Source organism: Xiphophorus maculatus, chromosome 2 (genome assembly GCF_002775205.1).
Source record: "Xiphophorus maculatus strain JP 163 A chromosome 2, X_maculatus-5.0-male, whole genome shotgun sequence".
In the NCBI taxonomy this organism is placed as follows: domain Eukaryota; kingdom Metazoa; phylum Chordata; class Actinopteri; order Cyprinodontiformes; family Poeciliidae; genus Xiphophorus; species Xiphophorus maculatus.
Genome location: NC_036444.1, coordinates 19,260,507 through 19,288,054, shown reverse-complemented (window position 1 = coordinate 19,288,054; position 27,548 = coordinate 19,260,507). Strand labels below are relative to the sequence as shown.

Sequence of the window (27,548 nt, the reverse complement as noted above, 5' to 3'; positions counted from 1 at the left end):
CTGATAGTCTGCGCATCCCTCATCCTCGTTTCAGTCTCTGCGGTTTAAGGCTCGGGTTCGTCGTTTATCGCGGATATTTGCGTTCTTTAACATTTTAAAATCGACACTACAGCAAACAGCAATATTGAATACTAAAAATAGAGCGTTGCTTTTCACGAACATCTCGTGAAATAACCGAATTAAATCCACCTGCGACACAATCCAAAACGTGGAGACTGCGGGGGAGGTTTTTCTTTTTTTTCTTGCTTGCTTCTTGATAGAAAAAAAATATATATATAAATAAACAAACATGAAAACCAAATTTATCAACGGGGTTTCGTCTTCCCCTTCTATGTCGCTGGGCCTCCTAGTGACCGCGAATGCTCTGCACGTCCAGCCCGACACCCAGGAGGACTCCAGGGAGCTTGTCCGCCCCGAACAGCCGGACCTGGAGACCCGCCGCAAGGCTTATTTGTGGTGCAGGGAGTTTCTGCACGGAGCCTGGAAAGGACTGGCCGAGGAGGACTTCGAGATCACCATCATAAGGTTACAATGCGTCCACTCTGCATGTGTAGTAGGCGTGATAGAGGCCAGCGGTTCTGTTGATCCATTGTGTGAAAAGATGAAGTCAGACTCAAACCAATAATAATGAGTCAGAACAGCCATGTGATGTGGTGATGCTAAGCTTCTTAATTTATTGGAAATGACTGAATGCATCTGGTTAATTTAGTAAGGTGAATCACTGTAATTGATCCTTCCAGATATTCTTTAAATACTGTGTTATTTTTGTATTTTGTATATTCTAGTATAGGTTAAGAGCAGCAACGTCCTATATTTGCTGGCTGGATTTTTGTAGGAGTGGAAGGTTTATTTTCGCCGTTCATTCTCACAGTGTTGAGCAGGTTTTGGTGGAGAACAGAAAAGCTGCATGCTTTGCCGAAATGTCGGTCCTACTACCCAGCACTGTTTAATATAAAGCTAAATAGAAAAAAAAAAAAATGATGCCACGTTTGAAAGTACCGGATGTGACGTTTAGGTAATTTTTTTGAAAACTTATGCAGATGTAAATTGTAAGTTTCAGGTGTTTAATTCAGTAAAACTAGTCATTCAGTAAGTCTTATTTAACCTCAAATGTGCTTTTAGATGTTGCTATTGAGAGACGAGTTTTTCAGTTCTTTCTAAGAAGAGTTGAATGGCAAAGTTTGGATGGAATCAGGTATATATAAATGCTGCAAAAATTTAAGCTTAAATGTTTGATTTGAATCTAAAAGCAATACCTGATTTGGAGGCTTAAGATGAACATTTCTGACAGTTTTTTGTTAAACTGGTTCAGATGTTGACTTAAGGATGCCTAATTCAATAAAACTGATCATCTTTATTTTTTACCAGAAGATGAGCGCTACATGTTATACCTAAGGTACTTGGTTCTTGATCAGTGGTCTTCTTTACAATTCATTCACAAGAATTTCACAGCAACCTAATACTGTTTCCTTTTCTTTACTCTTGTTTTCTTTATTTTTATATAAATTTAGTTTAAATCTTTAATTTGAAGAGATATTAGGCTGCATTTGCAGATTTAGAGACAGATATTTACTCCAAAGAACAACATTTAGAGAAAAACAGGAGTCATTTAGGATTTTTTTTTTTTTAAATTAGGGTCCAAATTCAATATTTATGCTCTTTTTGGAAGTTCCAGATGTCAATCTTGAACTATTTCTTGGGGAAATCAATAAAGATGTTCCTCTCTGTTTTGTCTACAGCGTCAAACAGGCGTTGACTTGCTGAGCCAGAGTTGCACATTTATACATAAGTTGAAGTAATGCCAGCGCACACTTCTGTCTTCACTACATCCTGATAAAACAAGTTGCTGCTCTCCTTCTGTCTCACACAGGAAATGTGTGGGTTTCTGTTGATCTGTTGTTCAACAACAGCTTCTATTTATTTGGATTTTGAATATTAGAGCCAGGCTACGACTATCCAGACCGAGCCTGGTCTGGCTCGGTCTGGATATCTACTGCAGCTCAGGAGCTAATACTGTTTGAACTGGTCACATTAAAGTAAGGGCGTAAATCCCATCTCATTATTGGGGGGGACCATAAACAGGAAAATTTCTTAAGACCAATTTTGGGGGGGTCGGCAAAGTTACAGTGAAATGTAAGGTAAAATGTGGTTTAAAAAGATTTTAAACCACATTAAAGCTGCAGAACAAAAATGACCAGTAATGCACATCAAACATGTGTTTTTCTCAGTAAGCAACCTGCTAAGAAGTAAAACTAAAATTCAGATATTGCTTAGATATGAGTCTTGTTCAGTCTCACTGATCTAATCTCTGCTACACCTTTACAAAACTTTAAGGTTCTAAACACAAAAGCTTTAATGAGTAACTGCTCTTAATAAAATTCCTCATAAACATTGATTTATTGAAATGGCTCCCAATACAAGTTATGGCCTATTTAAATTATAACTTGTTAAGTTGCTTTATTTTTAAGCCTTTTTTAGTTTTGCCATGTCCTGGATGGCTGAGAACCAACAAGTAGATAGAAATGAATATCTGGGGAGAATCATAATTTAAACGTAGCGCTTAAAGCACTGGGCCTTATATAAACCTCCCCGAGGCCCCCGGGATTTACGCCTATGCATTAAACATAAGCAGAAGCTGCTCTGAGGCTTTATCAGAACCTGAAGAAAACATGAACGTTGTATACTATGTTCACTACTATCACACTCATTCCATGTCTTGTTTTTTCTTTTTTCTCCAGAGGTGGTCTGAGCAACAAGCTCTTTTTGTGCAGCCTCCCCGACTCCCTAGGCTCGGTCGGGGACGAGCCGAGGAGCATCCTGCTGCGCCTCTATGGGGCCATCCTGCAGGTGGGAGTTGTTTCAGTCTGTCAACCATAAGCCAAAAAGTAGGTCAGACTCCTCACCAGGATGTAAAACTAAGAAAGTAGTTCCCTGTCAGTGTTTTTAGTTGTTGTTTCTTTTCTTTTTTTTTACACACAATTAAGAACCGAAATGTAGAATACATACCTAAATCTTCTTTGAAGTAAAACCGTCAAACTGTTTGCCTTTATCTCAGAGATGACTCATGTAACAGGGGTCAGTGTGATGTGTCAGTGCCACCATCAAAGGTTACTGTTGTGTGTGCGCCTGTAGCTCATATGCCTATGTTAGAGTATGCATGCATGTGTAGTAGTTATGCCTTCACGTGTGTGCGTGTGCGTGTGTGTGTGTGCGTGTTAGCCATTGTTGTACATAGTGATGTACCCCCATGGCTGTACATGCATGTGTTCTTTGCCGTAGGCTTCCCAAAGGAGCGTGCCTTGGGCACTCTTGTTCCCAGGTGAACCCACCAAAAAACACGGTACAGTATGAGATCTCTGAAATCTCAGCCTAATATAAAGATGTAACACACACTCATGTAGCACAGCGCCAGGAAGACACAGAGTGGAGGGAAAACAAAAAGCTGCAAGCTGAATCTTTTTCCCTCCCCTTCTCTAAATCCCTGCCTTGTGATATCTACTTTTGAAGATGTCAGCTTAATTTTTTTAAGTAGGGGACAGAGTGGAGATTTTGGCAATGCCTGCACGTCAGCAGATCCCTCAGCTAAAGAGAGAACGATCTAGCTTCCAAATGCTTTACATCTTGTGCGATTTACAGTCACTGGAAAAATAAAGCTATGAAATATGAACGCAGTCATTTGAAAAATGAAAGGTCAACATAAAATTGAGGGGCGGGGGAATTTTTTGCTACAATCAATTGAACAAGTCTTCTTCCTTGGGTAAAGCTTTTACTCTCCGACAGATTATCTCAGACTTTCCTCTACAATAATTTGAGGAGCTCATTGTTAGGACACCTACTGCAAGCTGCCCTGCTCCTGTGACTCCAAAGCAAGACCAAATAATCATCGCTCCTCCTCCGTGTTTCGGAGTTAGCATAAGTTGTTTTAGGACAGTTAAGTTTCATTTCCTCTTCTGCAAAGGTGGTGCTGTGAAATATCTCTAACACGTCTCGTCTGTCTCAAAGACATTGATCCTGGAACCCAAGACAAACTTTGCTAATCTGAATGCTAAAGCTTTTATCCAAACAAGCTATAATTGTTTTATTAAGTTTAACATTTAACTTGCTAACCGATGCCTGGAAAGTCTGCAAAAATCTTTTACAATTTTTCTGAGCTTTGCACAGCGTGGCTGTGGGGTGCGAAGGGTGGCATTTGCTGGTGTAATCACTAACTGGAGGATCAGCCGCCATCTTAAATGGTTTTCAATAGGGCTGCTCAATATTAGTAAAAAATAAAATTTCAGTCTCTAGTATTGCAATACTTTTTAAAATCATCATCACCCTCTATAAGCTTTAACATCTCAGTCACTAATCAGGTATGAAAGTGAAAGTTCATCCAACAAGCTACATTAGTTATTAGTAAACAGAGTTTTAATGCATGTTAAATATCATAGCATGTGAAATATCATAGCAAAATCAAATATTGCAGTTCATTTAAGCTGTAATAATGCATACATTGAAACTGCAAGCAGCTGTCAGCTGATGGATTTCAAATTGATAAGACTCCAGTTTTCATGGAGCGGTCACTCTTGTTTGTTACCCAGTCATTCAGTCCAGATAATCAGCTTTACCTATTTGCTCCTATGAAAGAAACAGGATGTACTTAGTTAACCCAGTGATTGTATTGACAGTAATGGAAACTTTTTCCCACGTCTATATTCTCGCCCGACACGGTTACATGCTGAGTCCACAGACTCATAATGCCAGACTCGTCTTGTAGCACGGATGCTGGTGAGAAAACTCCTGCAGAGATAAACTCCAGTCAGTTGCAATGATTTCAGAGGATGAATGATAAAGGCTGAAGGACTTTGAGACGTCAGGCCAACATTGACTAGTGACCTGCTGGCATTTTCTGATTTGTAGAAAAAAAAAAAAACAAATGTTTGCAATAAAACAAAGTAAAAATAAATTAAAAAACCGCCCAAGACAAATATGTCGACTGCCTTTCAAGGCAATTTATACCCCAGCTCACATTAACCGCTGACTTAATGAGAGCTGCATTAAGTTATTGACTTGAGTCTGTGTAATTACTAATGGGTGCGTAAACAGTGTTTATTGCTCGGGATGTCTGAACGAGCTGAACCACTGCGTCCTTCACCAAGGTAACCGCAGCCTTCTCTGCTGTCTCACAGCAGGAATTAGTGGCATCTAATCAAAAAGCTAATATGATTAAAGAAGACAGACGCCCATGTTTAAGTGCCCAGCTACTAATGATTAAACCAGCTTTGACCGCATTGGAGACAGGGTTTCTCAGCAGTGAAGACATGCAACTCTGGCCTAGAAGAACGTTAAATTGGTGACAGTAAACATTTGGCACTCGTTTCTCTCTGGGCTGACGTCAGTGTCACGTCAATCCAGATGTGTAAAAGGATAGCAAGAAAAAAAGATGAGCTGTTTAACGTCTTAAAGACTTGGTGTGTGTTCGAACTCATACTGTACTGTTCGTACTGTAGGGGTGGTCAGGGCTTTTAGCTGATGATGCTGCATGTTTGGCTTCGCCTTTATTCATGGATAGTTCTTTCCTTTTTCTCTTGTTGATAGATGTCCTGTAATAAAGGGGACTCCCGACAGTCAAACAAAGAGAATCACTTCCAAGTAAGTAACTGATGTTGGTGCTGCCGTACATTTTGTTTCTCTGCCCTCAAAAGATGGTTTACAACAGAGCAACCCGCACTAGGATGTTCCAGCTTCTCCTGGAACATCCTAGGAGAGGCTGGATGTTCACTGGAACTGGATGTTCCAGGGAACATCCATGAACTGGATGTTCACACATCCATAAACTGTGAGTACCAGAGAAGGGTCCTATGTTAACATTTCTACTTTTGGAGCCCAGAGACGGGTCGACTGACCTGAAGGATTTTAGCTATATTTGGTTATTTTAGCTATAACCAGTTTTGCATGATTTTCCACTCCTCCTTTCTGGCCTGACGGTCAATGGCCACGTTTACAATTGAAAAAGGGATGCTAATTTGAGCCATCAGAATCGTCAGTTTGGACTCAGGTCTTTTCACCCTCTTTCGGGACTTCAGGGGAGAGGTCGAAACCCTGGTACTCCCAGTGTTAATCCCTTTGAATTTACTTTTTTTTTTTTGCTCACAAGTCAAAGCCAAATATTTAGAGGGATTCACAGAGAAATCAGTGGATATCTTGAACTTGCGCTAATGTGTTGATGCCCTTTTTTTAATCACATTTCAACCACAAACTCCAATGCATTTTATTGGGCCTTTATATAATAAACCAGATGTCTGAAACGCCAGTCGAAGGCCAAGGCCTGATCATTAACTACTCATTTGATTCAGTTGTGTTGAAGCAGGGACCATCAGGACGTTGCATGAAACTGGCACTCGAGCACTGGAGTTTCATTCCCCTGTGATAGACTGACATAGTATCTCATAATTGTGAAGTGAAAGGAAAATGGCACATGCTTTTTAGTAAGTTTTGCACAGAAAAATCTGAAAGTGTTCTGCACATTTGTATTCATCTCCGTTATTCTGCTACCAAGAAATAAAATATGGTGCCACCCACTGCTTTCTGAAGTCTTTTTGTAGAGTCAGCTTGCGTATAATTTAATCCCAGAATAAGGCTTTTTTTTTTTTAAGGCTTTAGCTTTTTGGGTTTTTTTTGAAAATTAGTGAGCAAGCAACATGATGAAGACAAAGGAACACAGCAGACAACTCAGAGACGTTCTGGAAAAGCGTAAAGAAGGATTAGATTATAAAACAACAACTCAAGCTTTTTCCATTTTACAGAGCTTTTTTCAAACTATCAAATGAAAATAGGAACTGTACTGTGAACAAACTCGATTTGGAGCTAGGTCAACATTCATAAGATAAGAAGCATGAAAAGTTGAACAAAGTGCTCTGCTAAGAAAAGACCAAAATGTAACAAAAAAAAAAGTGGAGATGCAATGTGAATCATGCTTAGTATCATGCTTTGGGGATGTTCTTCCTCTTCAGGAACAAGATGAACTGCTCAGAGTTAATGAGAAGTTAACTAGATACTGAAAATAACTAAGTCAACAAAACACTTGAGAAAGGAACAAGTGTTTTGTGTCGGGGCTTTTGGTGGTTTTCATTTCTGGGTACCTTGGGTAAAAAGTCTAGGTGTGGCACTATAAATGGGGGAAAAAGACAGTTCCATACAGCATTTCCTTCCACTTCACAGTCATGCACTTCATGATGGTATGTTGCATTAAGGGGGAGGGAAGACTTTCACAAGGCACTGTAAGTTGACAATAGATTTACCTCCTGCCTGCTTCTCTTTCATCCTGGCACGGCATGACTCTTAAAAACAAAGTTGAGAAATGTTTTTGATCCATCCCATTGTTTTCCCCCGCTCTGTTTCAACCAGTTAAATCCTAAACAATGGAGTTGTGCTTCATTTCAAAGCACAAAGCCAACTTAGCTGTGACAGTCATGTTGGCTATGTTGTCCAAAAGGTTCACTCTGTCAGACAACATAGCGGCAAAGTTTTCTACCTTCAAACGAAGAGCACACATACAGCAAAGCCGGATACTCTGTTACTGACTTATAGAACTTATTGTTTTGACTACTAAGTTTTAAATAAAAATAAGGGGATCTAATCACAAAACATTTTTACCATCAGCATAGACAATGTGGGAATTATGGTTATTTTGAAGTCTGTTAAATTCTTGTTACTGGCTGACACAATATTGTGCTGTATGTGCAAAAAAATGAGGGAAGTGGGGAAAAAAAGAAGCCTAAAATATAACAAGTTTATAAACATTATTTTAAAGTCTTGCCTTTAAAAACTACAAGACAAATTCAGCAACCTGACAGGACCTAAGAGAAATGAGATATCAACCAAAAAAATCTTTTTCTATACAAAGAAATAAGATTTATCCAAGACCTTTTTTGCATTAATCATTTTCTTTAAAATAGGCAATTGTGCAGGATTTGCCTGAGCCTTAATATGTTTTGCTTTTCCATGTCTCTGTATATTATTAACTATTGTTGCCTTCAAAGGCTGCAATGCAACCCAGTTCCAATATATGTGATCCAATTCAGCATCTCAGCAGACACACCTTGTGTATTTAAAACTTTGAAGATCTAAGTTAGTAAGGGGTTTATGATGCATGGATATTATTCACACAAACTCATATAGAGCTTAATACTATTCTCTAAAACAGTGTTTCCCAACCCTGGTCCTCAAGGCACACTGTCCTACATGTTTTAGAGGTTTCCCTGCTTTAATGTGCCTGATTCAGCTGATTGCAGTTCAACAAACGCCTGTTAATCAGTCATCAATTGAAATCAGCTGGACTGAAGCAAGGAAATACCTAAAACATGCAGGGCAGTGAGTCTTGAGGACAAGGGTTGGGAAACACTGCTCTAAAACTGTAGACTGAATTCACAGTTTATATCAGGGTTAGTATATGATGATTGTTTATACCTTACACAAACTCCACCATCAGGAGGATTCCATGAACCACTGAGTCAAGCTCCTAGTAAAGGCAACATTTACAACAGGACCTTTCCTTTATGCAGACACTCAGATCCACTGACCTGGAAAATGCTCGATCTTGCAACACATCATGTGGTTGTGACCTTCGAGTTACATCCCGGAAAGCCAAACAATGACTCTTGGTCATGTGGTCATGTTGAGGTCATCAGTCAGTTAAGTGTCATTACCACGCTGCATTCTTTCCTTAAAGATTACTGCTTCACCTCAGCGGCTTCCTTCGACTTTAATCCGGGTTAATGCAGAACTGACCCTGTGTCAGTTTCTAGGTCCAGCTTTCCTAACAATGCTGTCTGGTCAAGGTAGATCCGATCTGGATTAGAGCGACATGGAAGACGTCACTGCGGTACATTAGCCTCTAACATGCATTCTTAAAACCCAAGGGATGGAGACACAGAGAGATTGTGCTAATGATAGTAAACAAAGGAGACTCTTAACCACTTAAATGTTGCTCTTATTAATAGGTAGCAAAAGGTTATTGAGCCCTTTCACATAAGATGTGTTAAGTATTCATTTTAGTTCTTGTTAGTGTTGCGGTTACTTTTGACAGATTAATGGAAAAAATGCGTCACTGTATTCCTGCTCCGTTCAGAAGGATTTGGCTGGTCATTAGTACCACCCCCATGACTGGCTTATTTACACACACAGTAGGGGGAGATAAGCACTGAGGTCAGAGCAGCAGCTATTGGCAGCCCTTGATGCACCTGCGACATCTTTCCAAGACCAGCCGTGAAATACCTCAGAGCAGATAAGCAGCACTGAAGCATGTCCAGAGTAACAATTTGTAATCAAAACACTGAGTAGGAGAAAGTCCTGCATCAGACCCAGTGTGTTTGGGGGGGAAAAATGACATGAGTGGGACACAAGCAGAGGATACCAGCTATACTACAGGAAGCGTGTGTTTCCGGTCTAGCTTCAGGAAGGCGTGGGTGGAAGGTCTTTGCTAGAAATTGTGAAATACACTTGCCAAGAAGCCTCAGTGGCCTCAAATTTATTCTTAGCTGACGGTTCAACTTACATTTTTAATGTAATTTCCTGAAATTGCTTTTAAATAGACTTTTGTTTTTAAATAATTCAGCTATGAACAGGGAATATTCAAAAACAGCTGTACTGTGAAAAAAATACATATATGTCACAAAGAAACTTTAGAGGCCACAATAAAATGTAAAATAAGCACATTAACAAATATTGATTTAAATTTAACAAAATTACTCATAATTTTTGTGAAGTGAATTGTTGTCCTTCCACTTCACAATGGTTCATTATTTAACTCTAGCCTATTCCATGAAATACAATGAAGAGTGTGGTTACAATGTGACAAAATGTGCAAAACTAGAGTTAAATATACTTTTGCAAGGCACAGAAATCGATTTTTATCATTTTTATATTATTATATATTTTTTAAATCTAAGAGCAGGACTGGAAAAATGAAGACATGGAGAGGCAAATGAGGCAGTAAGATTAAGTTTCAAAAGAAAAGGAGAGGAGTATTCTTAGCTTCTCCCAGTAAACAAAATTCATTCACACAAAGGGATGTAATTTTTTAATGTGGTTGTTTTCAAGACTTTAGAAAATATCACGCACATATTAAATATTAGCTTAGCTTATACAGACATTAAATTACTTTTTGCCTCACATAGAATAAATGTAAATTAAATGAGGTGCTCCTCCTACAGAAATCTTTCACTCTTAGCTAGACATTGGTATAAAACATTGGTAAAAATAGCAGAAGATATTAGATTTAGTTTCTGTAGAGAGAGCTTATTCACTGGAGTCTTTACAAGTGCTTTGGATGTAGACTCCCTCTCAGCTGGTTTGTCATCTGGCAGTATTTGTGTCAAGATGATTATGGTAATGTGGATAATTCACGTTGGAGATTTGAAAGCGCATGTGATCAGCATTCTGCAGATAAGGCCTTATGTAAGGCAGGGAATATTGTTTGAGCAAAGGAAACAGGGTGAGCTGCAGTATCATCTGTTCTGCATAAACATTGAGTCATTTTAGATGTATTCACTGTGCCTTACATATATCTAAACTCTTCCTTTGATAACCAAAGTGCATGCCATGCTCTCTCTGAGCATACAACAGTTTAAAGAAAGTCTCTAAGATAAAGTCTTTCATTGTCATTTAAAATATATATATATATATATATATATATATATATATATATATATATATATATATATATATATATATATATATATATTTGGAACATTTGCCTTTTTTGGCCTGAAGCCTTATCATATAAGAAACCAAAATCCAAGTAACCTCTCGGAGCAGTACATTTAGTGCTGAGTTTCTGTGTTGGTGCTTCAGAACAGTGTTGTTATTCAGAGGTCCATCACAGTTTGGACCCAAACATCTCAGGGAGCGCAAAGTGAGGAGTTATGTTTTCCTTGAGCTGGTTTCCTGCTGAACAAACTGTGTGAAACACATTCCCCTTTTTAATGTGCCAAAGATCACAAGTCATAGAGCTAAACGCATGACTATTGGTGTTTCATTGTCTTCCATACTAGTGTTGTATCAATATGTAGCATTTCTTTTTCTTACCTCTCAAAGCTCCAGTAAAAACAGATCAAAATAATGATATCTAACAATTTATTTACTTTGCATCTGTTAAACAGACATGTTTAGAAAACTGCTAATAAAATAATCATAATTTTCTTCCTACAAATTGGGACCGAATTAACCACAGACCCTGATGACGTCAATGAAATGTTTGACAGATTCTACATTAAACGTTACACTTCTGAATCCAAGAATATTTTATTATTATATTTGATATGAGGTTATTAAATATTAACTACAGTCAAGATATTGATCGATAAGGTACAGAGTTACTACTCTTATTAGATATGGAGAAGGTCTTTGACAGAGTCGAGTGGGATTGTCTGTTTTTGGCCCTGGCAAGGTTTGGATTTGGCTCTAATTTTATATTACCAGTAAGATTATTATGTATAATCAAAAAACCTTTCACTTTTAGGAGTCTCATAGAATCAATGGAAACTTTAAGGGATACACTGTTGTTCAAGATCGATTTATCCAAAGGACCTTTGCTCCTTCTGACCAACTGTGAGCTTCTTTTTCAAGTTCCTACAAGTCTGCAATTTTGTAAAAAGGATGGTCTTATCCATTTTACAAAATTGATTAGGTGAATTTTGTAATTTTTAAGGACCCACGGTGAAATTAATAAATTGGAAACAAAAGAACTCACCATTTTATTTTAACCTGCTACAGGATATAATTAAACATGTCCAATTAGGAAATATAACATTTTTGAGATGCAGGACAAAGTCGACACCTCCTATGTCACATGGCAACCTTTCATAGATCATGTTAATAAATAATGATGTCGGGTGGTGGGAGAGATATTTCACCTCTCCCACCAGCATTCCCATACACAAACACACACTTCCATCTTTTGTCTTCCCTGCCCCTCTTTTGTTGATTGTTCTTCAGAAAATACTCTTTAATAAAAAAATGTTTAATTGTTTCTCATCCCCCAATCTATCAGATTGTGTTTTGAAACAAAATTTATCCCCCAGTTGATCAAGAGAAGTGATCAACTGGGGGATTTGATTTTAATTGTTTGTGGACGTCGCTTGTGTGTCAGAGTTAAGGCTGAACCAGAACCTCAAGACAAGGTTCCGGGCCGGCTATGGACTTTTACATGGGAAAAAAAGTGATTAATTGCTTAATGGATTGAAATTTATGTAAATTAACATGCTGAAGTCCTGTCCATACTGTTAAATAGGATTGTCTTTGTTATTTTCTACAGATTCAGCCAAATAAATAGGATCAAATTGTGTGTTTATGACAGGCTACTAAATATCGGAGGATGCAAATAAAAAATGGTTGTGTTCTAAAATGTTCGGGGCCTGGAGACACGGCTATGTGGGGTTCGATTCCTGACGCTCAGACATTTGCTGTATGTCTTCCCTCCTCTCTGTTGAGCCATTTCCAGTCTCATTTAATGCAAATAACAGCCACTAGTGTCAGAAAAGAAACTTTTAAAAATGTATGCGACACCCCTCTTGTTCATTCAGTTTATTAGCCTTTTTTTTATGTGTTATATTTATAAGTTATTTGTAGTTCTGAATTATAGGGGCAAACATGTTGTGTTCACTCCAATACCTAATGCCTTTCTTAAAACAGAGTCAGGCACTTGGGTGAAAAAAGCATCTACAGTTTAAAGGAAAACTTTGCACAGTACATTATGTGCTAATAGACTATCAATAAATACAATGTGAAATGTCAAAGGTATTCTCCAACAGGACAAATCTGTTCCAACCTTAGTCATAAACCTGTTCAACTTTTAATTTTGAAAATTAACATTTTTATGGTTTAGTAATCTGCCAAAGTCTCTACAGAATAGATCGAGAGTTAAACAAGTAACAGCCTGACAAAAGTAAAAGTTGATGGAATGGTTTGTCAAGGCACTGTACCACAGAGTAACATTACTCATGTGGGAATGTGAGACGTTTTTTTTAATTAAACTTGAGCTCCTGCTGGACTCTTGATTGGAAGTCTCAGCATGATAGTCCCTGCATGTATCTGCAAGATAGATTGAGCAAGACTAAGCAGTCCTTCCTGCTTGGGCATCGTCAACAGCGACTATTCTTCCGAGACTGCCAAGTCCTGAGAGAGTTTAATCCACCTCTGCACCCTGGCAGGCAAACCCAAACACATTTGTTTTCTTCAGAGTCACCCATCCATGTTACCCACTCCAAAACCTGCTTTACAACCTTTTTCAGGCCTGCCTATCACCCGGGGAATGCTTTGGCATTTCACACGTCACTCATCAAATCCTGGTCCTTTAAAGCAACTTTTGTAGTATGTAAAAATGTTTAACTATTCACAATTTGTTTCTCTCCATTTTACTTGATGAAGGCAGGGCATATATATTTGTGCAGCAAATTTCAGAAATAAGGAGGGTCAAAGTGTTTGACATGATGAAAACATAAAACAAACAAACACAAAAACATTACATTGCAATGGTAAAATAAAGGAAAGTAATGTGAAGTTGGAAAGCAAACTAAAATTATTGATGTTTTAGTTATGTTTTAGTGAAAGACAACGCTAAAAATATTTTTTCTCTTGATTTGGAGGAACTGTAGGTTTCAACATTTTTGTAGTTTAATGGCAATCTGTTTCAGATTAGAAGATTATCAAATGAATGTTTCTTCTCCATGTGCGGTTCTAGGTTTTTGGGATGCAAAGTAAACCAGAACACCTAAGTGGTCTGAAAGGTTGATAAAAGAGAAACAGATCTTTGTTGCATTTGGTGCAAAACCATTTGATGATTTATAAACTAACAAAAGGATTATATTTTTAAGTCTAGAACTGGGCTGATGTGCTTTATTTTCTTAGTTTTAGTGAGAACACGAGCAGCAGCATTCTGGATCAGCTGCAGCTGTTGTCTGACTTCTTAGCAGACCTCTGAAGACACTGTTGCATAAATCAATCAGAATGAGTTTATCATGACATTACTGGGACATTTGTTCTTCAATCCTAGAAACGCATTTGATAGAAGGCTGACTTTGTAATTATCTTTATATGTCTCAGAAGGTTCAGGACTGGGTCCATCCAGATGTTGAGCCTGATCACGAGTTTCTAACTTTAATAATCCTGATTATTAAAGACTCTTGATTGTTCCTGTTTAGGTCCAAAAGAATTACTTGTGTTTTTATTCAGCTGAAGAAAATTATGGCACATTGTGAAAAATTCACCACTTTGCCATTGATTGGTTCTACGTCTATACTTGAATGGGTTTCATAATCACCTGGTCACATTGCAATGAGCTGCTCTTATGTTATAGAATTAATAGATATAATCGTTGGTGTGAGCCTTTCCCAGACGTGAAGAGTTTTACGTTGTCTGTTGCAGGGAGCAGAGGCCATGGTTCTGGAGAGCGTGATGTTCGCCATCCTGGCTGAGAGGGAGCTGGGTCCGAAACTCTACGGCATTTTCCCTCAGGGCCGCCTGGAGCAGTATGTCCCCGTAAGTCAACATGCTTTTGTTTGCATGTACAGTCCCTGTGATTGTCTAAAACACGGATAAAAAAATAACTTCCAATGCATTAGCCAGATTTTGGGGTATTAATCTTCCAGATAGATTCCAGCTGAATATTCATCTTTTGTCAATTCAAAAACAAATAATGAGAAATTGCTGAGCTGTAAGGCTGGCTTTAAAATTATGATGTACATGTGTCCATCAGCAGGTCTCCTGTCACCAAGAAGCCATAACCATAATTTCTGGTACTTTAACCTCTGGCACATTTCACAAGTTGAATTTATAGAAAGAAAAATATGCTACAGGCTGATTTCAATGCAGGACAAACATGCAGTGTTTGTTTCATTGCTCTGCTGTGAGCAATGATAACACAATGAGCTACTTTAGTTTGATCTAAAATGTTTCCTTTTGAAGTTTAGAGTGCAGTGTACATGCTAACGTCTCTTGTGTGAAGTTTTTAGAGAAAGTTGTGACTTTGTAAGCTGGACTGATGCCGGATAGCCTTACTCTATTTTAGCTGCAAAGGTATGAATAAACACACCCTTAGATACAATCTGGGAATTGAAAGAATCTGACACGCTGATAAGAAGACAATTTCTAGCATTAGCTGTAATGTTGCAAAGGGCAGGTGGAGGAAGAGGATTTAACTTCTCTTTTTGGCTGCATTTAATGCCAACAGAGAAAACATTGTTCAAACATGTCCAGTTAGAAGTTCAAATTCAACATGTTGCCCAAGTACTGATAGCCCTTGAACTATTCGAAATTGTATCACTTGTCAAAAAAATGTATGTATTTTGTGAAGATTTCATGGTAAAAGAGACTTAACACAAAGTAGGGGATAATTGCAAAGTCGAAAATGAAACATGATTATAGTTATTTTATATACGTTTATGTGATTGCATTCATCTAATTGCTTTTGAAAGTCACCAAACTAATATATAAACGTCACTAGAACACTTAAAACAGCATCATGAAGGCCAAGGAACACAGCAAACAGGTCAGCGATAAAGTTGTTCAGTTCATCATCTAAAATTTTAGCAGGTATGGAGGAACTGTCAACTTATCAAGAAACTAACAGAGTAGGAAGGGAGAGCATCAATTATAGCTTTCTGGCAAAAGAAGAAGTTGCCATTGTTCAAAGAAAGATGTCCTATTTCCAGTTTTCAACACACTATGAAGAAGACACAGGCGCAACAAGTTGCTTAGGTCAAATGAGAAGACAGTTTCACTTTTTAGCTTCTATGAAAACTTTAGTATATTATATATGAAAATAATCTCATAAATAACTCACTGGAGAAGCATGGACTGAGATTCCTTTTCATAACTGAGCACAAAAATGAGTTAACAAAAACGCCAGCAGATATTTAACATGGATGTCATTGTTTTTTCTTCACTGAGTTTGAGGTATGGCTTAAAACAAAGCTGATTGTTGCTGACTCAGTGTGGGAAACATTGATCTGTAATGGAAAAAGCCGACATTGCCAGGGAAGCGTGTTTTCTCGTTTAGACATTTACTGGAAATCTATTTACAGTCCTGCGCTAAACCAACAACATCATTCTTAAACTTGTAACGTACAAAAACACACAAGCAGTGTTTCAGGTTCTAGCAGTTCTGGTTGATCTGCAGCAGATGACTTCACATCAGAGTAACTACAAACAGGTACACAAAGACAGAAATATAGTCGATCGACTCAAAGGATTGAAAGTTTACGGATCTCTTTTAATTTATTTTTCCCCATGTTCTGTTACTGGGAAATATTTTGGATGTCTTAAATAGGGTTTCACCCAGAAAACTTGCAAAGCCCGGTGGGATGGGCATTAGGCAAGTCCATCAGCAGCTTGACGTGTTTTTGTGTTAAAAAATGTTAAAAGTTGACAGGATATTCAAAATATGACATGTTAGTTATGTTATTTGAAGACATTATTGGCAACCCTTAAACACCAAGCATACCAAAAGTATTAAAAAAGAGGCAAACAAAAAAAAATTAATGAATATCAGTAATTCCTGCACTTCACTTAACTCCCAATTAAGTAATTAGCGAGTGGATCTTAAAACAGTTTGTAATGCTGGTCACATTCAGAGCTGGCCCAAGGCAACAGCAAACTAAGCAGCTGCTTAGATCTTCAAGGGCCCCATAAAGGCTTGAAATTTTACACAGACCACAGACCTAGAATTTTAACATGTTTATGGAGAATGAGAGTATTATTAATGAATGGTTTCAGCTTAAATAAGTACAATAGTTTAAATTGTTTAACATTTACATTTCAGAATTTAAGGAGTTGGCAAGTTTTCTCTGTAAAAGTGCAAATAATATCCTTAATAGTTTGATTATTGTATTACCATGTCAACAATCATGATGCTATGAGCTAAATCTTTGTGATTGAGCGTGGTTTGTTCACAAATACCTCCCAGCAAATAATAACCAATTATCAGTGATTGCTTTTAAGCTTAAACTGTCCCGCTCTTTCAGATTCCACCAAGTCTGTTTTGTGGTGCTGATGTTTTTAACAGGACAATGGGGCTCCTAAATTATGTTCTGCTCAAGACCCTATAGAACCCAGGGCCAGCCCTGGTCGCATTTAAAAGTAAAATAAAATAAAATAAAAAGAATATCACCTAAAATGGACAATGATAAGTATTTGTATGCTGAATTATATATTATTAGGGTGAAACTTCAAGTATTTCTTGTATTACCTTTTCTTTGTTTAGTAATATCTGCAGCTTGGTGCTGTATTGTGATTTGCTGGTTGTGATTTGTCTTTAACTTTCAAAGCAAATGCAGTATTTTCAAGGAATACTAGATGAAAAAGATGTGCTCACGATTGACTACTGGTTTATTTGTATTAACTTCATCAAAGTGCAGACACAGAGCCAAGCACGTCAAGGCACGTATTGAGTGACAGTGTACGAGATGTAAACGCTTATAATAAACTGGGGGAAATCCTGTTATAGTTGTCTTCATGGTGAATTCAGTTGTAATAGAAAAAACTGTGACGTTACAGAGCCGTAAACTGGACACCTGTGAGCTAAGCGACCCCAGCATCTCCACTGAGGTGGCACAGAAGATGGCCAGGTTTCACGGGATGAGGATGCCCTTCAACAAGGAGCCAAAGTGGCTGTTTGGGACCATGGAGAAGTGAGTCACTCAGGCCTCTGTGTCACCATTCAATTAATCGGCCTTTGAAAGGTTTAGTTATTCAGTAACCTAGGATTTTTCCATGATAACATGTGGCACTGCTGATAAGTTATTGATATATCAGATATTTGAAGTGCTTTCACAACATCTGCCACGTTACATCAGCTTTATGCCTGCTTGAGGAAATGAGGGCTGTTGTTTCATTCCTCTGAGGAGTGGAACAACCTCAGAGGAATGAGGTTGTTTCACCTCATTCCTGTAGGCACCTATAATTTGCTCAAATCTCTCTTATTCTGTCATCCTGCAGTTTGACCTTTTATGTGAAAACTTCCACATCAACAAAAAAATATGAGTTTTCCAGATACATATTGGAAAATGAGAAAACTGCAGTGAGGGAAACTGTGAAACTATCCTAAAAAAAACAGTCCCCATCCAATGAAAATTATGCCTGTTACGCAGAGCAAGCTATTGCAGAAATAAGGATTTTTGCCCACAGGAAGCACTAAGGCAAACATTTAAGTATCACAATTCTAATAAATAAAAAGTAAAATAGATTTGATTACATAAACTTGCAAATTTGTAGACAAGTGCCAGGCAAAATGTCTTAAAACATTTGTGTTTTTGACATCATGACATCATAAAAATTATACCAGAAACACAAAATCCCTGCAACAATTTCAGTATGAGCCCAGTCTCACTTCAACAATCTAAAATCAGTGTCTAGCCTAAGTATTTCAAGTCAAAATAAAGTTTTTGATATGAACTGTCTCGGGGTAACTGCTCATTTTTTCTCCAGGTACCTGAGCCAAGTCATGAGGCTGAACTTCACCAGAGAGTCCCACCTGCGCCGCTTCAACAGCATGCTGGCCTACAACCTGCCACAGGAGATGGAAACGCTAAAGTAAGCTACCAAGATCACACATTTATGGAACATGTGGATGCACAGCTTTAAAACTGAGCTAACTGATGATGCGTCCTGATGTAATGTTGCAAAAGGGCAACAAAACATTTAAGAAGCACATGAGAGTATAATTCACATACTCTTTGTTCAACAACCATGATTCTAAAATCTAAAACCAAAGTGAACAGGCTGTTAATTTTTTTCAGCCATATGATCAGTAAAAAGTGACCTGAAGCTTTCAGTAACAGATGATCAAATAACACCTGGATAAACAAATTGGGAACCTTAAGCATAAGGTGGTAATCTATGTTAATTTCCATGGATAAACATTTCACCATCTTAGCATTGAAGCAGCTCTTCTTTTTTATGTGTGAACAGGTTCCTGCTGGAGTCCACACACTCCCCTGTTGTGTTCTGCCACAATGACTGCCAAGAAGGTAAAACACACCTACACACACAATGTTTGTCTTTACTCTGCATCTGTTTGTTTTGGTCCTTTTTAGAGGAACTGAATTTTGCTTCTTGGGTTGCTTTTAGGAAACATCCTGCTCCTGAAGGGCCGCCACAGCTCAGACAAACAGAAGCTGATGCTAATTGACTTTGAATACAGCAGCTACAACTACAGGTACTAAATTAGCAACACAATGCAAAGCAAATAATAATAATAAAAATAAAAAATAAATACAAAACTGAATAAATGCATGCTGTGATGATAATGTTAAATTCTCAACGGCATTATGAATCTTGGCCATTCTGACTTTCCATGATTCCACCACTCGCTCTCCTTTACTGAAGCCAGTCACACAGCTCACTATAAATAGTGAAAATGTCTTTAAACTCCTCTAAAATACCATATCTGATCTGTCTCCCATTGCTTTTGTGTGGAGTGCTTTACTGATGACTGTATTGTTTATTTTACTTAGACTTCCCTTATGTTACTGGTACATTAGGACTAGATATGTTACATCCTTAAAGTGTGGGGAATAATGATAAAGTAAAATGTGAAAGAAATGCATAAAGTCAATAACTTAGTTTCTGTTTGGAGAAAAAATAAAAAAACAGCATAAATATAGAAAAGTCGCTTACTGTCGAGACGGTCATGGAAGTTAAAATATTACACCATCCATTCGTCCTTTTTGACTTATACAACATACTTGTTACAACTGAAGGTAAAATAGTCACTCGATTGTTCTGTGAAATGTCACTGTGCCTGTAAAATATATAACGCTGCCCCTTTAACAAAAATTATGCGAAACTAAGGTACAAAATCATTTTTTTTCTACAAACCGCAAATCTCCTATTACCCATCCTCCTTCCAGTAACTCTCCTCCCATTTGACCTTCTGTCCAATGGAAATGAGATGAGCTCTGCTTGCAATCTGCTGTAGAGAGGGACAAAACCAAAGTCAGAGACAGCGAAGCTGTAGGAGAGAGAAATCAGGCACTGTAGTTTCATCAATATTTGTTGACTGGCGCTTGTAACTCGGCCTCACTGCAGCTGTTACGTAATCACCGTTCTGCAGATTACTAAGGGTGCCCTGCATGAAGAAAATTGAAAGACCTGAGTGTGACTTTGAGGCATGATGGTGCAGTGGATTTACACTGCTGTTAATGTAAAGGAGCACTTTTTTACACATTTTTTTAGGGTTTGGCATGTACTGGTACTGGTTAGGTTTTGGGTCACGCTACAGAAGTTAATGAAAAATTAATGGAATTCAATGTGAAATCCTTGTGACGATAGAAAAACCTACTGGGGTGTGTGTGTGTTTGTGAATTCCTCAGTGGCTCATTTATGGGAAATGGAGTAGATCACAGGGAACTCCCACCTCCTCCCACCAAACTTCAGCCTATCCCCTGCAAATGTTGCACAGCAAACACATGACCTCATGGTGCTGGCCCACCATTGCGCTCACTCTGACCCTTACTGGGGGGTGTTTGGGTTTTTTTAGGTCTTGGCTGATAGGCATTGGCTCGAAAAGACAGCAGAAGGGGAGACCAGCCCCATTTGGCACTTCCCAGCAGAGCCAAGGGAGACTTTGAGACGAAAACAATACAGTCCTGATAAAATGTGTGGGAAATTATATCTACTGCAACACAAGAGGCCACTGTCTGTTACTTCCCAAATCATTCTGACCATTAGAAAATTACTTTGAAAAATCTGTCATATGCCCATGCAAATTGTATTTAGTAGAGTATAATCTACTTTGCAGTTCTGCAAAAATTGATTTTCACGACTGTTACAATCATATTTAAAATTATATACACCTTTGCTCCCTCTGTTGGATTAACGGAAAGTTGCAGCATTAGCTGGTCAGTATGCTTTATCACTTTCATGTAAGCAACAGCTTGGAGTCATTCAGGTGTCTTGACAAAACGTTAAGATGGAAACGGATTAGAAATAATCGCACAGAAGCAGTTTTTGCTTTTTATCAATCAGGGAAAGGTTAGAAAGACATTTCTAAATAACTTGGTGATTAAAAATAGAAAAAAAACTCTCTGTTGCAGTACAGCTTATGTTTACAAAGCTGGAGCTAAATGAAGCACAAGAGTTATGAAAGAATGTCTATTTGTTTGGATTAGACCAATCAAATACGCGCAGCAGCAGCAAACCAAACAGGACACATCAGGTGAAATGACTCAGACAAACCCTCAAACATAGAAGAGGAAGTGTCATGGCCACAGGACTCGGGCATCTTGCTGTCACTAAGGTAAAATATTTCAGAATTAAATGTGTGGCCATCGGCTCAGCTGCTGAAACTTGACTGAGAAGTCATCCAGATAAAGATTTCTGTAGAAATTAAAAATCTTCTAAAAGTGGTTCTACAAGCTGTTGAATCAAAAGGTTTGCATAATGAAGCCCAGATTTGTTTAGGACAGTAGCCTGAAAAAGATGCACTTGATGTTCCACTGTGACACACACAGCTTTCTTTTTTACATGACTGTACTTGCAACAAGTAAAGTTCATGAGGCAAGTCAGAAAGAAATGCCTCTCTGTTTATTTTTAGAATGTTCTAGACATCTGGAGATATTAAAACTGCTCAGAATGAACATTTTCTGATCATTTAAGACTCTTACAGCAGTAAACACAATCTGCTATCAAAGCTTTAGAGAATGGGAGAAGAGTTGGTTTAATCTACTTGGGGCTGGTTCTTCATCAAACACAACTAAGAAACAAAAGGAAGCACTGGTGTAAACATGTTTTAATTAAGCCAAGGCCCTTGTGCTTTCAACACACTTAAAACATTTTTTTACTTGGCCTGTTTTAGAGGCTCCTGCAGACAGAACAGAAAGTGGAGAAAATATATTATTGATACTCTAATGTAAAGTGTTTTTTTAAATAAATCAAACACAGGAGGATTTTCTAAAATAAAAACAACATGTGGTCTCAATCTTAATGCAGACCTTTTTGTAGATGTTATACAGACACAAAATAGTGTAGACATTATTGAAAAGATATTATGTGTGTTGTTCACTAAGATTTTATAAAGTAGGAAGTAAAGTGAGATATTAACAATTTCAACAACAACAACTGTAAATAATTCACATAGAACCAAAATATCCTATAAATAAATATATATTTCTTGTGAACTTGGCACTTTATAAATAAACCAAACTGAATTAAATCAAACATTCAGACAGAAGCAAACAGAACAAAGAGGAATCCATTCTTTATCATGACCCTGATTAATGAAACTAAAGGCATTAACACATAGATCACTCCACTGTCTGTTTGCGTTGCAGAGGCTTTGACATCGGCAACCATTTCTGTGAGTGGATGTATGACTACACCTGCGAAGAGTTTCCCTTCTTCAAAGTTGATACCCAGAACTACCCTTCAAAAGCCCAGCAGGTCCATATCAGCTCGCTTATGCCTCGTGCATTTTGTTCTTGACGGATGATTAACTGATGCGAATGTCTTTTGTGGGCAGCTTCACTTCATCGAGAGCTACCTGCGAGAGTCCGACCAGGGCTTTGACAACCTGAGCGAAGAGCACCAGATGAAGCTGAAAGAGGAGCTGTATGTGGAGGTCAACAGGTCAGTTTAATTTCTAACCTGACTAGCATGAAGATAATACTTTCAAAGTGTTTTTTCTAAGAAGTGCAAAACTTTCTCTGCGTTTGTTTCTGTGGGTAGGTTCTCACTTGCATCTCACTTCTTTTGGGGCTTGTGGTCCATCATCCAAGCGAGACTGTCAACCATTGAGTTTGGATACCTGGTGAGCCTTTTCTTTTGATGTACAGGGATAAAGTTGGCTTCTCTACATTTTGTTATTTTCATTGTCGTTGGCGTGTTTGTATGTGCAAATGGCAGTAAGCACTGTGTCAACACCTCGAGTTGAGATGAGGACAGAGTCCATCAGAGCAGGTTATCATGATAGCCGGACAGGATGTGATGATCTTGTGGTGAACAGTTATTTAAAACCCTTGAATCCAAACAGATTGATGTAAAAAAAAAAAAAGGAGTCATCAACTATGCTACTTTTTTTTAAAACACCTTATCAAAGTAACTAAAATATTGCATCCCACTGCACTTGATGTTGCTAAAATTTTAACATTTTTAACAGCACAATATGCTTCAGAAAAAATGTTGTGGACTCTTTCTGTCATAATCAAAGGATTATTAAAATAGTTTGATTCATTCAGGCACAAAAATGCTGCTAAACACTAGGGATGGACTGGTGTTGTATTCCCACAGGACAAACAAATTAATAAGCAAACCAATTTTAGCTTTTTAACTACAGAAGCTAAAAACTCAGACCACTGTAAAGCTCATTGCCATGTGTTTACAAACGCTTGATTGTATTGCAGGAGTACGCCCAGGCCAGGTTTGACGCCTACTTCCAGCAGAAGATGATCTGGGCCGCCTAATGCAGCAGGCGACTGGGTGATTAGACAACACATTGAGCCAAAATGTCAGCAGGAGGACACAAAGGCTGAGAAAAGATTCAAAGATCCACGCTTTACCTACTCTCCCCATCTTTAAAGGGGATTTTGCTGCCTCGTGTTGGTGTTTTGTTGACCAAAGCCAAAACTTAATCCAATGGCTAGGCTCTTGAGTTACACCTCCAAATCAATCGCAGCTCAACGTTTACAATGTAGCTACACAAAGGCCAACCGAAAAAGAAAAGGCGCTGACTTCTACTAACCTTCTTTGCCGCTCAGATGTCCTCTCTGCTTCTGCTGGACCATACTGATGGATGATGGATGATGGATTTGAGTAGGTGAACGGCAGATTTGGGTTACTGCTAGAGCGGAAATGTTAACATTGCATCAATGTGTATGTATAGATCATTCTCTGATGGAGATGCTCTATGGGAAGGAACCAAAACGCAGACTACTCTGCCTAGTTTTGCTCACTGAGGCAGCCAGTTGCTAACTATGTGTATTATAATATATTATATAGCGTTCAATGTGCCAGTAGCCTGTTAACTGATGATGGGCTGAAGGGGTTGGTGAAATTATGACTTGATTTATAGATTTTTCTGTACACTTTTGCTGTGATTTCCTTTTTTTTTATTTGGGTGTGTTTGTCATTGTCAGACCAGAACTTTTTAAAGATGTGAATACCTTCCTCCAGATGATACTCGAAGGCATAAAATCGTCAGTGCTTATGCCCGAGTCTTTGTGACATCCTTACTAATCATACTCACAACTGGGCTTTATATTTTTTAAAGCAGAAGTATGGAGTGTTTAAAGTGTTTTATTTTATTTAAGTGACCAATAGATACACATCTCTGTACAATTTACTGAGCCAAATACCTTAGCATGTTTTTATGGACATTGCTGCTAAATGCCACATAGACAATTGTATACTAGAGACGGCTTTACATAGAGCGTTGCTTCTTTATTTCTAATAATGGTCTCTTGGTGATTGGTCACTCGTGTGTTGACACAAGTGCCTGGTACCACGCTGCCTCTGCATTGTACTCTTCATCCAGAGTAATGACACTGGCAGTCGAGGCATCAAAGCTAATCTGTTTTGCACAAATCACTAAAGTAAACGTTGTAAATAATTACTGTGACAAGGAGGTAGTTGAAAGATTTCTACAATTTAGAGACCTAGGTCATGTTAAAAATTCAAGCTTGTATTATAATCTGTGTTTTCAGTCGTGGTAAAAATCGTACTGCATTTGATAACAGAAATGAAAACAGAAAAGGGCAAACGGTCTCTCAAGTTTACCTCAACTATTATGCTGTTGAGTAATATACATGGATCCAAATGTTGAAACTGGAGAAATATAATCACTGCACTAAATCAACGGACACCAAACACCAATTATATATGTATTGCAGTTAAAAACAATATTTAGTTTCTTGTGTTTAGTTGTTTTTCATACCTTCTGTTTAATTGGCACACTGGGCCTCCCTTTAACGTGGTTCCTACAATGCTGAAGTTTGTTTCCATTCTTAATTTCCGTATTTTGTTTTTTAATGGATTAAAAAATGTGATGTTTTATTAAAAAAAATACTTAACAGGATTTCTGTATTACTTCATGTCTAAATGAATTTTTTTGCATTTTTGATTGGTCATATCATATTGTGAAATTAGTATTATAGCCGTAAGTATTTTGCTTTTTAAGTCATCAAAATCTGCAGACGTATTAAAAAATCAAAATTGGACATTTCAGCAATTTTTTTTGCAGTGCTTGAGTACAGAATTTAAACTGGACTGTTTCCTAAACTCAGTCTACTTCAGATTAATCAGGGAAAGGGCTGAACAGCTACTTTTTAGTTTTTATAAACTGAATAAATACATCCAACAATCCACAAATTGTGCTTTGTAAAATCAGGAAAACCCTCACCCCACTTCCCTATTTAAGGCAGTTTTAACCTATTTGACCAAATTAATAAAAACTTTAATTTTACTCAAGTTAAAGATGACAGCTTTTTAATTGGACTATTTAATAAAGGATAAAGGAAAAGCTAATCATAACAAAGATAATTAGCCTGAATGTTGAGACACACTACAGCACTGTTTTTATTCTGTTATACCTCTATATTAACACAGAATATTCCCTGTGAAAAGTTTGCATACTTTGTGAACAGTTCCTTATTTGGCACATGCTGACAGTTGCTAATACTAGTCTAAAGTCCAATCCCATTAATCCACCATGCACGCTTTTAAAATAAATACATCAAACTTGGTGTATGCAAGATTGAAACATTTACTTCGTCTGTCATTTTCTGCTTGGTTTCCGATTTCTGCCCCATTGTCAGACAAAACTAACTAATCTACGCTGCATACATTTTGCCTTATTCCTCTCCTTCATCTGATCATAAGTGAATACTTTGGTGGGCATCATGAAAAAGGCGAGCTATATAAAAGCTGCAGTGATTGTAGTGAAAACCTTTGAGCACTGTGAAGCATAACAGCAACTGATCACTACACCTGGAGCTAAAAACTAGATTCGAACGTCGATTGAGGCACTTTTGAAAAGCTTATAAAAAAGAGGAAAATAAAAAAACAGGGTTTCTGAACTGTGACTTTGGAGTTATTTAAATGTTAGTTGTACTTTTGCTTGTGTATTTATATTTACTTTTTGATGTGTTTAATATGTAGATTTATTTTCATTTTGATAGATCGTACTTGATGTCCACCGTCAGAATGTGCAAGGGGTTGTACTGGACAGATATTTAATTTTTTTTGTAATGTTACTGGTACATCTTTACTGTCTGTATCACTTGTGGGATTTCCTTTAAGCTAACTCAAATTTTTATTTTGTTTTAGACATTGCCTTTTATTCCTTTGTTTCTCTTGTAATGTCATTGTTTATTTAAAAAGAAAAGCATCTTGATGAGTAAGACACCACATTCCATTCATGTTTTTTTTTGGTTTGTTTTTTTTTTGTTAAAGTGGGATCACATTGAACCTTGAGACCTAGAAGTTGGCTTTTAGTGGTTCTCTCAGTCAAACTGTAACTAGACCCTGGTCGCTGAACAAACACACCCACTCTGTATATATTTAATGTAATATTCTCTAACAAACAACAAGTAGAAAAAAATATTCAAAGATAAATAATGAAAAGGTTTTATCCTGTCATCATTGCTGGTGCACAGTGCTGTGAAAAAGTATCATCCCCTTACAGATTTCTTCTATTTTTGCTAGTTTTGGTCATCATAATCATAAAAAAAAGAACTTTTTTTCTTATGACGTGGGAAAATATAAAGAGTAGTTGATTTCAGTTATTTGTGAAAACATATCGGAGTCAACCTAGCGAAGAAGGAATTGCCCCTTCCACCAGTGTTTCTCAATTTTGGTCCTCAGGGACCGCTGCCCTGCATATTGTAGGTGTTTCCCTTCTTCCACACACCTGACTTAAATAGGTGGGTGATTAACAGGCTTCTGCATTCCTAGATAGCAGGAGTGAGGGTCATGCAAACATTTAAGTAAGGTGTTCTGGAACAGAGACACGTCTAAAATATGTTAAACCTAACAACTGGTTGCTCCCACCTTTTGCAGAAATGTTTTAAATCAGCCATGTTGCAGAGGTTTCCACCTGACTGGCTTGTTAAAAGCCATGCCGCAACATTTCAATGTGATCCAAGACTTTGACTAAAACACGTCAAAACCTTTTGTATTTTTCACTTTTTCCAATTGGCTAATGTTAGTTTAGAGAGCTGTTTTCCCATAAAAACTGACCCAACATTTGAAAACGTCTTTTTTATTTTTATTCAGATTGTCATTGTCTGGTAATAAAGTCGGATCTTTTTCATCTGAAAACAAATCAAAAGAAATCTGTAAGAGGGCGAATGCCTTTTTTGCTGCGCTGTACATTATGGTATTGTTCTATTCTTTGATGATGACCACAAATATTCTGTGATTTTACTCACCTTTGTTATCTATGCAGCTGTAACTGAATGCATATGTACTCACATCAACTCGCTCTGTAATCAGAAAGTTTTTTGTTAAACTGCAGCAGCACTGAAATGACTGTAAATCTATGCTTTGCACAAATAAAACTGAAGAGATAGAGAATTCGA

General features: G+C 37.7%; 1 protein-coding gene across 2 annotated transcripts; it reads left to right on the top strand.

Moving 5' to 3' along the window:
- LOC102225161 (choline kinase alpha) lies at positions 1-27,548 on the top strand. 2 transcript variants are annotated; one of them, XM_023344807.1, is made up of 12 exons: positions 1-525; positions 2,739-2,847; positions 5,578-5,631; positions 14,404-14,517; positions 17,533-17,666; positions 18,463-18,567; positions 18,946-19,004; positions 19,105-19,192; positions 22,308-22,416; positions 22,496-22,602; positions 22,702-22,783; positions 23,376-27,548. In XM_023344807.1, exons 1-12 carry the CDS (start codon positions 290-292, stop codon positions 23,433-23,435), a joined length of 1,257 nt encoding a protein of 418 aa, XP_023200575.1. In that variant the 5' UTR covers positions 1-289; the 3' UTR covers positions 23,436-27,548. The 2 variants fall into 2 exon arrangements, with proteins under 2 accessions (XP_023200575.1, XP_023200580.1); XM_023344812.1 differs by lacking the exon at positions 5,578-5,631.